At 42.0% G+C, this 16124-nt stretch overlaps 1 protein-coding gene across 10 annotated transcripts in view; it reads right to left on the bottom strand.

Moving 5' to 3' along the window:
- SPRING1 (SREBF pathway regulator in golgi 1) overlaps nt 1-16124 on the bottom strand; it is a 336951-nt gene that overhangs the window by 207919 nt on the left and 112908 nt on the right. The window contains exons 5-6 of one of the 10 annotated variants that reach the window (XM_060028111.1): nt 4117-4203; nt 1444-1633 (exon numbers count right to left, since the gene is read on the bottom strand). The exons of 6 other annotated variants lie outside the window; for them this stretch is intronic. In XM_060028111.1, the coding sequence (XP_059884094.1) occupies nt 4126-4203 (78 nt within the window). In that variant the 3' untranslated portion in view covers nt 1444-1633; nt 4117-4125. Of the gene's footprint in view, nt 1-1443; nt 1634-4116; nt 4204-16124 lie in introns of those variants that run through there. 3 more of the 10 variants (XM_060028109.1, XM_060028110.1, XM_060028107.1) reach the window with 3 other exon arrangements.

Below are 16124 nucleotides of genomic sequence, written 5' to 3'. Positions count from 1 at the left end.
GAATCAGCCTGCCAGTGCAGGGGACACAGGTTCGACCCCTGGTCCAGGAAGATCCCACATGCTGTGGAGCAACTAAGCCCGTGCACCACAACTACTGAGCCTGCACTCTAGAGCTCGTGAGCCACAACTACTGAGTCCACGTGCCACAACTACTGAAGACCGTGCACCTAGAGCCCGTGCTCCACAACAGAAGCCACCGCAATGAGAAGCCCACACGCCACAACAAAGAGTAGCCCCCGCTCATTGCAACTAGAGAAAGCCCGCGTACAGCAACGAAGACCCAACGCAGCCATAAATAAATAAATAAATAATCTGTACAATTGATTGTATTTAAACAAACAAAAAGACGACATCCAATGGGGGAATATGGATCACCAAAACAAAACTGGGTTGCTCTTTCCAGAAGAAAGGAGAAAGGCTGATAGGCAAGCAAAAACAATAGACACAGTACCCAACGTCCACTAGAGAACATCTTTAAGAACGGTTGACTTTTAAACTCAGAGCCTTGGTGTTTATTTTTGCTGTTTCCACACTAGACTGCATAGCTGTCCTTCCCCTGATATCCCTACCTTCCCCTGCAACACAGAAAGACCTTCCCAGCGACAATTGCTCTTTATGGGCAACATATAGACAATATGAACTTCACATGAGGTGAGAAACACCAGTTTAGGGCTCATTGGTAACAGATTCTCTGAGTCTGCCAAGGTTCAGGGAAGACTTCCAGAGAATAAAACTCATGGGATGGGGGTGGGGGAAGCAAGCTTGAACCTGTGTCCTAGGAACAGAGCAAGGAACAGAACGTGTCCATTCCCCTTCCCCTACTCATAAGCAGCCAGAGCTGGAAGCTCTGTACCTGAAAGAGAATGTGTTGTGTTTCAAGATCAAGTATGAGGTGGCTGCAGGCTGGTTTATCCAGCGACATAATTCAACCAAACATATAAACAAATGCATCAACAGGTAAGGGAACCACACGCTGTCTGCTGAGGTTGTCCTGAGGAAATTCTGCCACCCCCACTCTGCCTACAGGTTAATCAGATCCTCTGTGTGTATGTGTGTATTTGTGAAAGTTCTACAAAACTCATCACCTGAGGTTCTTAATATTTCCACAGACATTATTTTCTTGTATAATCATACCCATTTCGGAGATGGAAAATCAGAGGTACAGTACGTGGGAACGGTGAGTCAGTGATAAAACCAAGAATCAAGTTCACAACTGCAGTATAAATTTCTCCTGATGCCTTGAAAACAATTTTGAAAGCATGGGCGGGGGGAGCAGGGAGGTAAGAGAGAGGGGAGAGAGAAAGATAAAAAGGAAAACAAGTCTTCACAGGTGCGGGTTTTCAGTGTTGAGAGATGCTGTTTGTATACAATCAAGATTTAAATTGAAATCATAGTCAAGTAAAAGCACATCGAATCACGTGGCTACGTTTTTTTTCTCCAGCTTTCTTTATTAACTGCATCCATTGTCTGGTTCGACTTAGAAAGAAGTCTTTTCATTCCTTGTTGGGGCTTTTTCTTTCCCAAGAAAGAAATTGTGGTACGTTCCGGTGACTAAGCTCGCCTCCCAGGTCATTGGGAAAAAGATATGGGGATTAGGATAGCCTTCTGGGGAGGTTTCTGGAGCCTGTGAGGTCTGTAGAGGGACAAAAGATCACGTTCACTGTTGTATTTCTGAGCCAAGCACAATGCCCGATCCATGGTAGGTGTTCAGGAAATTATTTGTCAAACGAAAGAAGATGGAGTGAACGTGAATCTTCAGTCACTCCTACCCTACATATTCGCCAAAACAGACCCCAGGGCTTCCAGGGCTTCGCACATTTTTTCCATTCTTTGTTGTCCTGGCGATTGTCTCCTCACCCTTTTAAGGCAATGGATCTTAACCTTTTGTGGGTCATGAACTCTTCTGAGAATCTGATGAGAGCAGTGGAGCCTCTTCTCAAAAAATGCACAGACTCAGACACACGGATTTGCAGATCCTGTCCAGCTGTACCTCACCCACAGTCTCAGCCAAACAATCCCAACCCTCCTCTCCTTCTTCCCCACAAAGTTACTTGCTCCTTCTCTGGGTTCCCACAGCACTTTCTTTTTAGTTCGAAACAATAGTTTATTTTGGGACTTCCCTGATGGCACAGTGGTTAAGAATCCGCCTGCCAATGCAGGGGACACGGCTTCGAGCCCTGGTCTGGGAAGATCCCACATGCTGCGGAGCAACTAAGCCCGTGGGCCACAACTACTGAGCCTGCGCTCTAGAGCCTGCGAGCCACAACTACTGAAGCCTGTGCGCCCTAGAGCCTGCATGCCGCAACTACTGAGCCCATGCACCGCAACTACTGAAGCCCACGTGCCTAGAGTCTGTGCTCTGCAACAAGAGAAGCCACTGCATGAGAAGCCCGCTCACTGCAACGAAGATTAGCCCCTGCTGGCCGCAACTAGAGAAAGCCCACGTGCAGCAACGAAGACCCAGTGCAGCCAAAAAAACCCCACAATAGTTTATTTTGCTCATACATCTGTCATTTGGGCAGGGCTCAGAGGTACCCTCCACTCTGTTAGCTGGGGTGGCTTGAGACTGCAGCTGGAATCATCCAAAGACTCTCTCACCTACCTGTACCTGGAGGTTGATGCTGCAAAGGCCTAGACAGCCAGGAGCAGTAGCCAGGGGCTTGGGGCAGCTCTGCCTGTCCCTCTCTCTCTACTCAGTCTCTCTGGAACGTCCAGAGCACTTTATACCTACTTCTTTTACAATTTAACACACAATACTGTAGTGATTATTTATGCCTGTTGATGGTGGTAATTTACTTAGTCTGCTTCACCAACAACAGCACTGTAGGTCCACCGGGGACGACAACCACAACATGTTCGTCTCTATTTCCCCAGGGCCCTAATGGGTACCTTGCATATGGTAAGCATTTAATATACACTAGTTGGATTACATATGTAGGTATGTGCTTATCTTATTATTATGCTCCACTGCATTTCAGAAATAGGATTAGAAGGTAGCCTATTTACATACATCAATACAACATAATAAAAAATTTTAAACAAGGAAATGGGGACTCATTGAAAAGGTAGGAAAATATGTTGAAATAAAGGATAAGATCGGTACCCAAAATATATACCACAGATTTCTATACCATTATTGGCAGTGACCCAGAAATCTGGTTTGAGCATCCTGGCAGTATGGGCAAAGAGGGAAACAAAACTGATGGTGTTGGATATAAGCAAACTCATTGCTTAGGAAAGCACAGCTTCTACTAGTAAACTTGCAACCACCTGGCATTAAAAATGATAGCAAGTTTATGCTCAATGCAGGTTAAGGGAAGTTCAATACAAGCCAACCTATAAGTGGCCAAAACAAAGGAATAAAAGGCTGCAATCCTCTGAGAGTCTGGTTTTATCCACGGAAAAATGTAAGGCTATCTAGTCCAGCTTTTCCTAAAGGACATGTGATGGAATACCAGTCCTGGAGAAGCTCTGCCCACAAAGGGTTCTGCAGTCAAGGAAAGGTGGGAAACCCCCCATGGCTTCCTCTTGGAACCTCACAGCGAACACTAGCTTTTTAAAGGCTCTGAGAAGTCCTGCAGTAAAGAAATCCAGCACTTCCCAAGCTCCTTTGCCCCCTGTTGTGCAAGAACCTAGGGACAGTCTCCAAACGGGACTTAGGTCCATTGATCCTACTTGTAAAGAGTTTTTCTTTCTCATAAGAACAGGTAAGATGAACAGACTGCCATTCTTAAGCAAGGTATGCCAATATGTCTTTCCTCTGTCCCTTCTTAAAGGGACCTAGGAAGGAAACAAAGTAGTATGTTCAAATCTCTTCCTTAAAGCACCTTTATTTAAACTCCTCTTTGCTCTTTTTTTCTAGGCATGACTTCAAATAAATAAATGATTTTTGGAAAAGAAATTGGTCACTCAAATTCCAAATAAGGCAGAAGAAAGGTGTGATGGACCGTCACTAAGAGTCCACAATTTCTGCCCCTGAGAAACTAAAAAGGGGTCAGCATACCCCTTTTCCTTGCTGGTCACCTCTGTAGATGTCAGATAAGACCCCTCAGTTACCCATAACCATAGCCATGTCCTTGGCTACCCATAACTGAGCGCTAAATGAGCAGTACTTACCCAGACCAGTCAGAAAACAAGAGTCGCACCTTTGGCTGATGGCGGGGAGCAGCAAGGGCAATAACTGTCTGTTTGTTTTGGCATCGCCTATGAAAAGAAATTAAGGGTGTGTGTTACCCTTTGTCCAGTTTCTGTCTCTTGGTACACTAGCATTTCCATCTCAAAAGAATCCAAGTGTGAGCTAGTTCGAAAAGGGAAAGCGTGCCCGATTTTGGCAGGCCATGGAACAATCTCAGAGTCCTTTCTTCACAAAGCGCTTGTTAATATCCTACTTCATATGCTACGGAACACACGGTAGAAAACGAATGAAATGAATGGAGGGACTGCAGAGCCTTTAATATCGATTCTCAAACTCGGTTCCATGGAGCACCAGTGGTTCCCCCAGTGTCTCAGAGGCTGCTGGAAGAGAGGGGAAGAGGCCTCTCTCAGGCAGAGATCTGAGCCCCCAGACCCAATTCAACTACATCAGTTTCTCTTTTTTCAACCCAAGGACGTATTTGGGGAAAAAAAGGGGGGGGGGTCGGTTACTTAAATTAGAAAATGTTTGAGAAGCACTGCTTAAATAAAGCTCCACATATATTATTTCTCAGAGCTGAGATTCTGATAAGAATTGAAAAGTTAACGGTTTTAGTTATATTCTTAGCAAGAACCTAGTGGGCAGAAATTTAATTATTTTTAATCAAAAGCAGAGCCATGGCAAAACATATGATAAACAGAAAATATGTGCAGCCGTATAATTAATAAAGAGCTAATATGCTTAGGTTATAAAATGATCCTACAAATTAATAAGGAGAAGACCAATAACCCGGTAGAAACACGGGCCAAGGCTACAGAAATTCACAGAAGCAGAAATGCAAATATTCAATAAACATATGAAAAGATGCTCAGGCTCACTTGTCAGGGAAATGCAAATGAGAACAATGAGCTACTATTTTTTACCCATCAGATTGGCAAAAATGGAAAATATGTGTAACATCCAGAGCTGGCAAGGGTGTAAGGAATCTAGTTCTCTCAAACACCATTGGGGGAGGACTGCAAATTATTATAAAGTGGTGGAAAATCAACTGTTGGTATTTTTGAAAATCTAAACTGTAGCCCGGCGCTCCCACTTCTGGGAATATATCCACCAGAAATGAAAATGCCATTGTATAAAGACATAAATATATGAAGAAGTATATTACAGCATAATTTGTAATAGTTTAAAAAAAAAACACCAAAAAACCTGGAAGCAATCTGAATGTACATTAAGAGGAAAATGGTTGAAAAAAATCAGGATGTATTTACATTAAGGAACACAGTACAGATATCAAAAATTATAAAATAAAATTGTATACACTGACTGGGAGATATGCCTGCGACACCTTGTTAAATAGAATAAAAGCGAATGTGATCCTATTTTTATTTAAAAAAAAAAAAGACCAAAAAAAGTCACACCCAGTAAGCGGGTTTCTATATGTTTTTATAAATAAAGAAAACAGTAGGGAAACATTTATACCTAATTGCTAACACTGATTGCACCGGGAGCTGGACTGGAGAGGAGTGGTGAGACTATTAATTTTATTTTAGATACTTTATTATTTGAAATGTTACAAAAGATATGTATTACTTTTGTAATTCAAATAACCAGAATTTTTAAAAACAGAATTAGGACAGGAAATTCAAAGCAAATCAAATTACTTTGACAATCACTGGAAGGCAGAGTGGAGCTGGCCATCTGGTATGGGGTCTTAAAGCACTAAACCCAAGGAGATATACAGCTAGTTGAAGGCACCCCAACTATGCAAGGGAGTAGACTGAAGGAGAGCCTTTTAATAGGGCTGACATTTTCCTTGAAAAACAGTCCTGACTCTTCTCTAATATAAGCAGAAGGACTGAATGAGACCCCAAAGTGATAGGCTATAGAAAAGGAGTCAGCAAATTTTTTTCTGTAAAAGACCAAATAGTACGTATGTTAGGGTTTGTGGCCCATTTGGTCTCTGTCACAACTACTCAACTCTGTCATTGTAGCACATCAACAGCCATAGACAGTATGTAAATGAAATGGGCATGGCTGTGTCTCAATAAAACTTTATTTATAGGGACTTCCCTGGTGGTCCGGTGGGTAAGACTCCACGCTCCCAATGCAGGGGGCCTGGGTTCGATCCCTGGTCATGGAACTAGATCCCGCACGCATGCCACAGCTAAGAGTCTGCATGCCAAAACTAAGAGTCCGCATGCCACAATTAAGAAGTCTGCACGCCGCAACTAAAGATCCCGCATGCCACAACTAAGACCCAGCACAACCACAATAAATAAATATTTTTTAAAAAACCTTTATTTATAAAACAGGTAATGGGTGGATTTAACCCAGGGGCTACAGTTTGCTGACCTCTGCTACAGAACAAGGACATAATTTTTATTTTTATTTTTTTTCGTTACGCGGGCGTCTCACTGTTGTGGCCTCTCCCGCTGCGGAGCACAGGCTCCGGACACACAGGCTCAGCGGCCATGGCTCACGGGCCCAGCCGCTCCGCAGCATGTGGGATCCTCCCGGACCAGGGCACGAACCCGTGTCCCCTACATCGGCAGGTGGCCTCTCAACCACTGCGCCACCAGGGAAGCCCCTATATAATTATTTTTTAAAAGCAAACTATTTCATTTAAGTATACTTCAAGATATACTTAAAGTGATGAAAGAGAAAAACCTACAACCCAGATTACTCTACCCAGCAAGGATCTCATTCAGATTTGACGGAGAAATCAAAAGCTTTTCAAACAAGCAAAAGCTAAGAGAATTCAGCACCACCAAACCAGCTTTACAACAAATGCTAAAGAAACTTCTCTAGGCGGGAAGCACAAGAGAAGAAAACTACCCACAAAAACAAACCCCAAACAATTAAGAAAATGGTAATAGGAACATACATATTGATAATAACCTTGAATGTAAATGGACTAAATGCCCCAATCAAAAGACACAGACTGGCTGAATGGCTACAAAAACAAGACCCATATATATGCTGTCTACAAGAGACCCACTTCAGACCTAGGGACACATACAGACTGAAAGTGAAGGAATGGAAAAAGATATTCCATGCAAATGGAAATCAAAAGAAATCTGGAGTAGCAATACCCGTATCAGATAAAATGGACTTTAAAATAAAGACTGTTACAAGAGATAAGGAAGGACACTACATAACAGTCAAGAGATCAATCCAAGAAGAAGATATAACGATTATGAATCTTTATGCACCCAACATAGGAGCACCTCAATACATAAGGCAAATGCTAACAACCATGAAAAGGGAAATCGACAGTAACACAATAATAGTAGGGGATTTTAACACTCCACTTACACCAATGGACAGATCATCAAAACAGAAAATAAATAAGGAAACATAAGCTTTTTTTTTTTTTAAAGAAGACGTTGGGGGTAGGAGTTTATTAATTAATTTATTTATTTTTGCTGTGTTGGGTCTTCGTTTCTGTGCGAGGGCTTTCTCTAGTTGTGGCAAGCGGGGGCCACTCTTCATCGCGGTGCACGGGCCTCTCACTATCGTGGCCTCTCTTGTTGCGGAGCACAGGCTCCAGACGCGCAGGTTCAGTAGTTGTGGCTCATGGGCCTAGTTGCTCTGCGGCATGTGGGATCCTCCCAGACCAGGGCTCGAACCTGTGTCCCCTGCATTAGCAGGCAGATTCTCAACCACTGCGCCACCAGGGAAGCCCAGGAAACACAAGCTTTAAATGACACAATAGACCAGATAGATTTAAATGATATTTATAGAACATTCCACCCAAAAGTGGCAGAATACACTTTCCTGTCAAGTGCACATGGAACATCCTCCAGGATAGATCACATTTTGCTTGGGTCACAAATCAAGCCTGGGAAAATTTAAGAAAATTGAAATCATATCAAGCATCTTTTCTGACCAAAATACTATGAGACTGGAAATCAATTATAGGGAAAAAACTGTAAAAACCACAAATACATAGAGGCTAAACAGTGCACTACTAAATAACCAAGAGATCACTGAAGAAATCAAAGAAGAAATAAAAAAATACATAGAGACAAATGACAACAAAAACACCATGACCCAAAACCAATGGGACGCAGCAAAAGCAGTTCTAAGAGGGAAGCTTATGGCAATTCAATCTCACCTCAAGAAACAAGAAAAATCTCAAATAAATAATTTAACCCTACACCTAAAGCTACTAGAGAAAGAAGAACAAAGAAAACCCAAAGTCAGCAGAAGGAAAGAATTCATAAAGATCAGAGCAGAAATAAATGAAATAGAAACAAAGAAAACAATAGCAAAGGTCAATAAAACTAAAAGCTGGTTCTTTGAGAAGTTAAAAAAAATTGATAAACCCTTAACCAGACTCATCAAGAAAAAAAGGGAGAGGACACAAATTGATAAAATTAGAAATGAAAAAGGAGAAATCACAACTGACACTGCAGAAATACAAAGGATTGTAAGAGACTACTACAAACAACTATATGCCAATAAAATGGACAACCACGAAGAAATGGACAAATTCTTGGAAAGGTATTATTTTCCAAAACTGAATCAGGAAGAATTAGAAAATATAAACAGACCTATCACAAATAATGAAATTGAAACTGTAATCAAAAATCTTCCAACAAACAAAAGTCCAGGACCAGATGGCTTCACAGGCGAATTCTATCAAACATTTAGAGAAGAGCTAACACTGATCCTTCTCAAACTCTTCCAAAAAATTGCAGAGGGAGGAACACTCCCAAATTCATTCTAGAAAGCCACCATCACCCTGATACCAAAACCAGAAAAAGATATCACAAAAAAAGAAAATTATAGACCAGTATCACTGATGAACATAGATGCAAAAATCCTGAACAAAATACTAGCAAACAGAATCCAACGACATATTAAAAGGATCATACACCATGATCAAGTGGGATTTATCCCAGGGATGCAAAGATTCTTCAGTATACGCAAATCAACCAGTGTGATACACCACATTAACAAATTAAGGAATAAAAACCATATGATCGTCTCAATAGATGCAGAAAAAGCTTCTGACAAAATTCAACACCCATTTATGATAAAAACTCTCCAGAAAATGGGCATAGGGGGAATCTACCTCAACATAATAAAGGCCATATATGACAAACCCACAGCAAACATCATACTCAATGGTGAAAAACTAAAACCATTTGCTCTAAAATCAGGAACAAGACAAGGATGCCCACTCTCGCTACTCTTATTTGACATAGTTTTGGAAGTCCTAGCCATGGCAATCAGAGAAGAAAAAGAAATACAAATTGGAAAAGAAGAAGTAAAACTGTCACTGTCTGCAGGTGACATGATACTATACACAGAAAATCCTAAAGATGCCACCAAAAAACTACTAGAACTAATCAATGAATTTGGTAATGTTGCAGGATACAAAAGTAATGCACAGAAATCTCTGGCAGCCCTATATACTAACAACGAAAAATCAGAAAGAGAAAATAAGGAAACAATCCCATTTACCACTGCAACAAAAATAGTAAGTACGAATAAACCTACCTAAGGAGGCGAAAGACTTGTACTCAGAAAACTATAAAACAGTGATGAAAGAAATCAAAGATGATATAAACAAATGGAGAAATATACCATGTTCTTGGATTGGAAGAATCAATATTGTGAAAATGACTAAACTACCCAAAGCAATTTACAGATTCAGTACAATCCCTATCAAACTACCAATGGCATCTTCCACAGAATTAGAACAAAAAATTTTACAATTCATATGGAAACACAAAAGACCCCAAATAGCCAAAGCAATGTTGAGAAAGAAAAACGGAGCTGGAGGAATCAGCTTCCCTGACTTCAAACTATACTACAAAGCTACAGTAATCAAGGGGCTTTCCTGGTGGTGCAGTAGTTAAGAATCTGCCTGCCAATGCAGGGGACACGGGTTCAAACCCTGGTCTCAGAAGATCCCACATGTTGCGGAACAATTAAGCCCGTGCACCACAACTACTGAGCCTGCGCTCTAGAGCCTGCGCTCCACAACTACTGAGCCCTCGTGCCACAACTACTGAAGCCCGCATGCCTAGAGCCTGTGCTCTGCAACAAGAGAAGCCACAACAATGAGAAGCCAGCACACCGCAACGAAGAGTAGCCCCCACTCACCGCAACTAGATAAAGCCCGCGCACAGCAACGAGGACCCAACACAGCCATAAATAAATAAATAAATAAATTTATTTAAAAAAAGATTTTGCACATCAAAGGAAACCATAAACGAGACAACACTCAGAATGGGAGAAAATATTTGCAAATGAAAGAACAGACAAAGGATTAATCTCCAAAATACACAAACAGCTCATGGAGCTCAATATCAAAAAAACAAACAATTCAATTAAAAAATGGTGGAAGATCTAAATAGACATTTCACCAAAGAAGACATACAGATGTCCAAGAAGCACGTGAAAAGATGCTCAACACCACTAATTATTAGAGAAATGCAAATCAAAACTACAATGAGGTATCACCTCACCCTGGTCAGAATGGCCATTACCAAAAAATCCAGAAACAATAAATGCTGGAAAGGGTGTGGTGAAAAGGGAACCCTCCTGCACTGTTGGTGGGAATGTAAATTGATACAGCCACTATGGAGAACAGTATGGAGGTTCCTTAAAAATCTAAAAATAGAACTACTAACATGACCCAGCTATCCCACTACTGGGCATATACCCTGAGAAAACCATAATTCAAAAAGAGACATGTACCCCAATGTTCATTGCAGCACTATTTACAATAGCCAGGACATGGAACCAACCTAAATGTCAATCAACAGATGAATGGATAAAGAAGATGTGGCACATATATACAATGGAATATTACTCAGCCATAAAAAGAAATGAAACTGAGTTATTTGTAGTGAGGTGGATGGACCTAGAGTGTCATACAGAGTGAAGTAAGTCAGAAAGAGAAAAACAAATACCGTATACTAACATATATATATGGAATTAAAAAAATATATAGTACTGATGAACCTAGTGGCAAGGCAGGAATAACGATGTAGACATAGAGAATGGACTTGAGGACACAGTGGGGTGAGGGGGAAGCTGGGGCGAAGTGAGAGTAGCACTGACATATATACACTACCAAATGTAAAACAGATAGCTAGTGGGAAGCAGCAGCATAGCACAGGGAGATCAGCTCAGTGCTTTGCAATGACCTAGAGAGGTGGGTTAGGGAGGATGGGAGGGAGGCTCAAGAGGGAGGGGATATGGGGGATATACGTATGCATATGGCTGATTCACTTTGTTGTAAAACAGAAACTAACACAGTATTGTGAAGCAATTATACTCCAATAAAGATCTATTAAAAAAAAAGCAAACTATTTCATTGAAGTATATGTAATATACATATGATAAAAGTACACCAATCTGATGAATTTTTACAAAGTGAACACATCTTTCTAACTACCGCCCAGGTTAAGATGTAGAACATTACCAACACCCCAAAAGTGTTCCTTGTGCTCCTCCCAGTTATCCCCACCCCCCACCACCAAAGATAGCCACTAATTTTACTTCTGTCCTTATCATTTGTTTTGCTTGGTTGTAAACTTTAGGTAAATTGAATCATACAGCACGTTCTTTCACTCAGTGATATGTGAGAGAGATCCCTCCATGCTATTGTGTGGGTTGTCCAATTTCATTGCTATACAGTATTCTATACACAGTGTTGCAATTATCATATTGTAAGAATATGTCACACTGTATATATCTGTTCTGCTATTGATGATACTTGGGTTGTTTGGGGCTTGGGTCCAGTTTGGGATTTAGGTCCAGTTTGGGGCTTGCTATAGACTGAATGTTTGTGTCCCTCAAAAATTCTTATGTTGAAACCTAATCCCCATTGTGATGGTATTAAGGGGTGGGGTTTGGGGGAGGTAATTAGGTCATAAGGGTAGAGCCCTCATGAATGGAATTAGTGCCCTTATAAAACAGACCTAGAGTGATCTCTGTCCCTTCCACCATGTGAGACACAGTGAGAAGATGGCCATCTATGAACCAGGAAGTGGACCCTCACTGGACACTAACTTGGCTGAAACTTTGATCTTGGACTTCCCAGCCTCCAGAACTGTGAGAAATAAATGTCTGTTTTTTATAAGACACTCAGTCTATGATATTCTGTTATAGCCGCCTGAATGGACTAAGACAGGGCTAATACAAATAATGCCACTGTGAATATTCTTAGCCACGTCTTTTGGTGCACACATTTACTTATTGCTATTGAGCATATTCCTAGAGTACATGTGCTACAACCGGTTTTTGTAAATACTGAATAAGTAACTTCCCAAAGTGGGTATCCTAATCTGCCCTCCTATCTTAAGTATATGAGTGTTCCAGCAGCTCCCAGCATTGCCAACACTTGGTATTGACAGATTTCTTTCTTTGTAATTTTAGCCATTCTTGTATGTGTATGTGTAAAATTTATATATAGTAAAGTTAAAAAATGTTAGGTGTCCAGCTAAAAGCTTTTACTCATATAAAAATGCTTTGCGGTTTGAATCATATTCCCTTAATTACTAATGATGTTGACTCTTTGACAGGTTTATTGGCCCTCTGGATTCCTCTTTTATGAAAATCATATTCATATGTTTTGCTCATTTTAAAAAAATGGATTGTTTTTCTTTTCCTTATTGATTTACGGGAGTTCTTGAATACTCTGAATATGAGTCCTCCGTTGATATCTTTATTCCAACTATCTTCTCCCACTCTGTGGTTTGCATTTTCATTGTCTTAATGGAGTCCTTTGATGAACAGAAGTTCTTAATTTTTTTTTTTTTTTTGGGTGGGTATGCGGGCCTCTCACTGTTGTGGCCTCTCCCGTTGCGGAGCACAGGCTCCGGACGCGCAGGCTCAGCGGCTCACGGGCCCAGCCGCTCCGCGGCATGTGGGATCTTCCCGGACCGGGGCACGAACCCGTGTCCCCTGCATCGGCAGGTGGACTCTCAACCACTGCGCCACCAGGGAAGCCCCAGAAGTTCTTAATTTTAATGAAGAACTGATCAATTGTTTTTTCTGGTTAGTTGTGTGTGTGCCCTGTTTCAGAAATATTTGTTAAAGGAAAACTGTTTCTATACTTACGACACTTCTGAACCAAATGTGTTGGATTTTTTTCCCCCAAAACCAACCAATTTTCCAATTTTGGGACACAAACTAGGTGTCCTATAATTTAATTCAATTCTGACACCAACTACACGCAGTTAGCATCAAACTCCACAGGTTAAGGGCTGAGTCCCACAAGACTATCCCCAGTCAGACGCCTGTCATAAGTAATGGTTGCCCCAGGTACCCATAATTCTGTCTGACTTGGCTAGAAAGTCAGGAGTTCCCACTCCCCACATTTGATAATTTGCTGGAACAGCTCACAAAATTCAGGGAAACATTCACTTATAAAGGATATAGATGAGCAACCAGATGAAGAGGTACATAGGGTGAGATCTAGAAGGGTCACAATCACAGAGGCTTCTATCCCCATGGAGTAGGGATGCTCCACTCCCTGAAATATGATGTGTTCATCCACTCAGAAGCTCTCCAGGACCCACAGTTTAGGGATTTTTATGGAGGCTTCATCATATAGGCATGATTGGCTTTAAACTCAGCCTCCAGCTCCTCCCCTCTCCCCAGAGGATGTACAGTGGGTTTGAAAGTTCCAAGCCTCTAATCATGGCTTGATCTTTTTGATGACCAGGCCCCATCCTGAAGCTATCCAGGAGACCATGAAGAGTTGCTTCATTAGAACAAAAGAACCTACTATCACTCAGGAAATTCCAAGGGATTTAGGAGCTGTGTGTCAGGAAACAGACACAGAGTGCAATACATGTGTCTTATTATGTCACATTTGCCCATCCTGAAGTCATGAAGACATTCTCCTACGTTATCTCCTAGAAATGTTCTTGTTGTCTTGTCCTTGCACATCTGAGTCTACAACCATCCTAATAATCTCAACCAGGAATGTTTAGGAGTAAACATTACCCACTGCAATATGTTCAGTCCCTTGTGTTCTTCCAGAATCTTGCCATTTGCCATCAAGAGGTAGAGTCTCTTTTTCCTTCTTTTCAACCTGGGCTGGCCCCTCTGACCGCCTCAACCAACAGAAGGCAGCAGAAGTGACAGCATGACTTCCAAGGATAGGTCACAGAAAGTGATATGGTTTCCACCTGGTTCTCTCTGTCTCAGGACATCTGCTCTGGGTGCCTTGGCCACCATGTGAGATATCCAGCTGCCCTAAAGCCACCACGCTGGAGAGACCACATTGAGATGTAATATATACACAAGGAGCCCAGCTGTTCCAGCCCCCAGCTGTACAACAAGTCTTCCCAATCCAGATGCCAGACATGAGCATGAAAACTTCGAGGTGACCCCTGCCCTAGCCATAGGAGATACCCTGAGCTAGAACTGCCCAGCCAAGGGACCCATCTTTCCAGGCTCTAGCTTAGCACTAGTTTTACTGGGAGAACTAACCTGTGGACCGGAGTAGGCTGGTTTCCACCCCTGCTGTTTATTTCAGGGGTGTGTTTTCAAACCCTAAAGACAAAGGAAGCTTTGACTTTCCTTTTTCAAACCTCATTTCAATCTACTTAGTGTCTATGCAAATGGAAGAGCCCATTCATGAAAGGAGAAAGACTCCTGGAGATCAAACAGATGGGAAAGATGAGATAAGACATCCCCCTTGGATACTCTTGAAGGGTAGTGAAGTCTTGGTGTTCATCCAGAGAGATTAGCTGGGGATCACTTCACGAGCTTTGTTCAGAGAGATAAGACCTAAAGCAGGGCTGGCGGAACCCCTACCCCATCCAAAACTGGAATATGGCCGATTTCACAAAGAGATCTCCTTGCTCCAGAGTCCCTGTCACTCAGCTTCTGTTTCCAGCCAACTAGCAGCTCACGTTAAAGAAAAAGCTCCTTCCAACTAGTACCCAGGGATTAACCAGGCCTCTGGGATCCAGCCCAAAGGAAACGGCCGGTTCTACTTCCTGGAGGTTTAAGTGGAGCAGGCAAATCAGCGTGATTGATTAATTAGCAGAACTGCATTTTTCACTTTTTAAACACATGTCTGATTTGCTAATAATGGCAATAACACCTACCTCTATGCACAATCATATTACTTACTTGTTTATTCCCCACCCCCCACCCCACCATACAAGTTACAGGAGATCAGAGAGCTGGGTCATCTGCTTCTCGCCACAGCCCCTGCACCCAGCCCAGTGGGCTCCAAGACTACTTCCTGAATGAATGGCTGAATGAACGAGTGAATGATAAGTGATAATAGCAACCCTTCAGGGGCACCTGCTCCAGGCAGGCACTGTCCATTATTTCACGTCCTCCTTCAGCTTCCCTTGAGGGAGGGGTGGTTGTTTTGGTTTTATAGAGGTTAGGAAATTTGCCCAAAATCTCAGACTCACTAAGGGGTGGAATCCAATTTCGAACCCAGCCCCTCTGACTCACATGCCATCCTCTTTAATACTAAGCACAATCTTGGCCACAGAGGGGCCTGGGAAAGACCGCCCACCCTTTTTCTCTTTCTCGGGATAAGAGTGTTTTCACAAGGGCCTTGGAGACCAGAGTCTAAAACTCTAACCTGCTCTGCTGAGCCCAGATCCAGCCCCACAGCCCCGCCTGGAGCCTCTGGCTTAGGTCAGGGTTCCTGTCCCACTTCTGTGGCCTGGGAACTCAGGGGAAAGGGCAATTAAATTAACGGGGTCACGGAAAGAGGAGGAGGGTGAGAAGCTGGTGGCCAAATCCAGAAAGGGCAGATTTCAATTTGCATAATAATTTTGTTAGCAACAATAGGCATCCAGGACATCTATTTAAAGGCTGTAATGTTAATTTAATGGGAAAAAAACTAATACAATTCCCCCAGAATTTTTCAATTAAATTAATGTGATGGGCTTTAATGGGTAGCTTAGGTAGAGAGCGCGAATAGGAGAAATATTGCATAAATTATACATACATTTATATATATGCTACCCATATATATAATCTCTCTGCT

This window comes from Delphinus delphis, chromosome 13 (genome assembly GCF_949987515.2).
Source record: "Delphinus delphis chromosome 13, mDelDel1.2, whole genome shotgun sequence".
Taxonomy (NCBI): Eukaryota; Metazoa; Chordata; class Mammalia; order Artiodactyla; family Delphinidae; genus Delphinus; species Delphinus delphis.
This window is presented reverse-complemented; position numbering and strand designations above follow the sequence as displayed.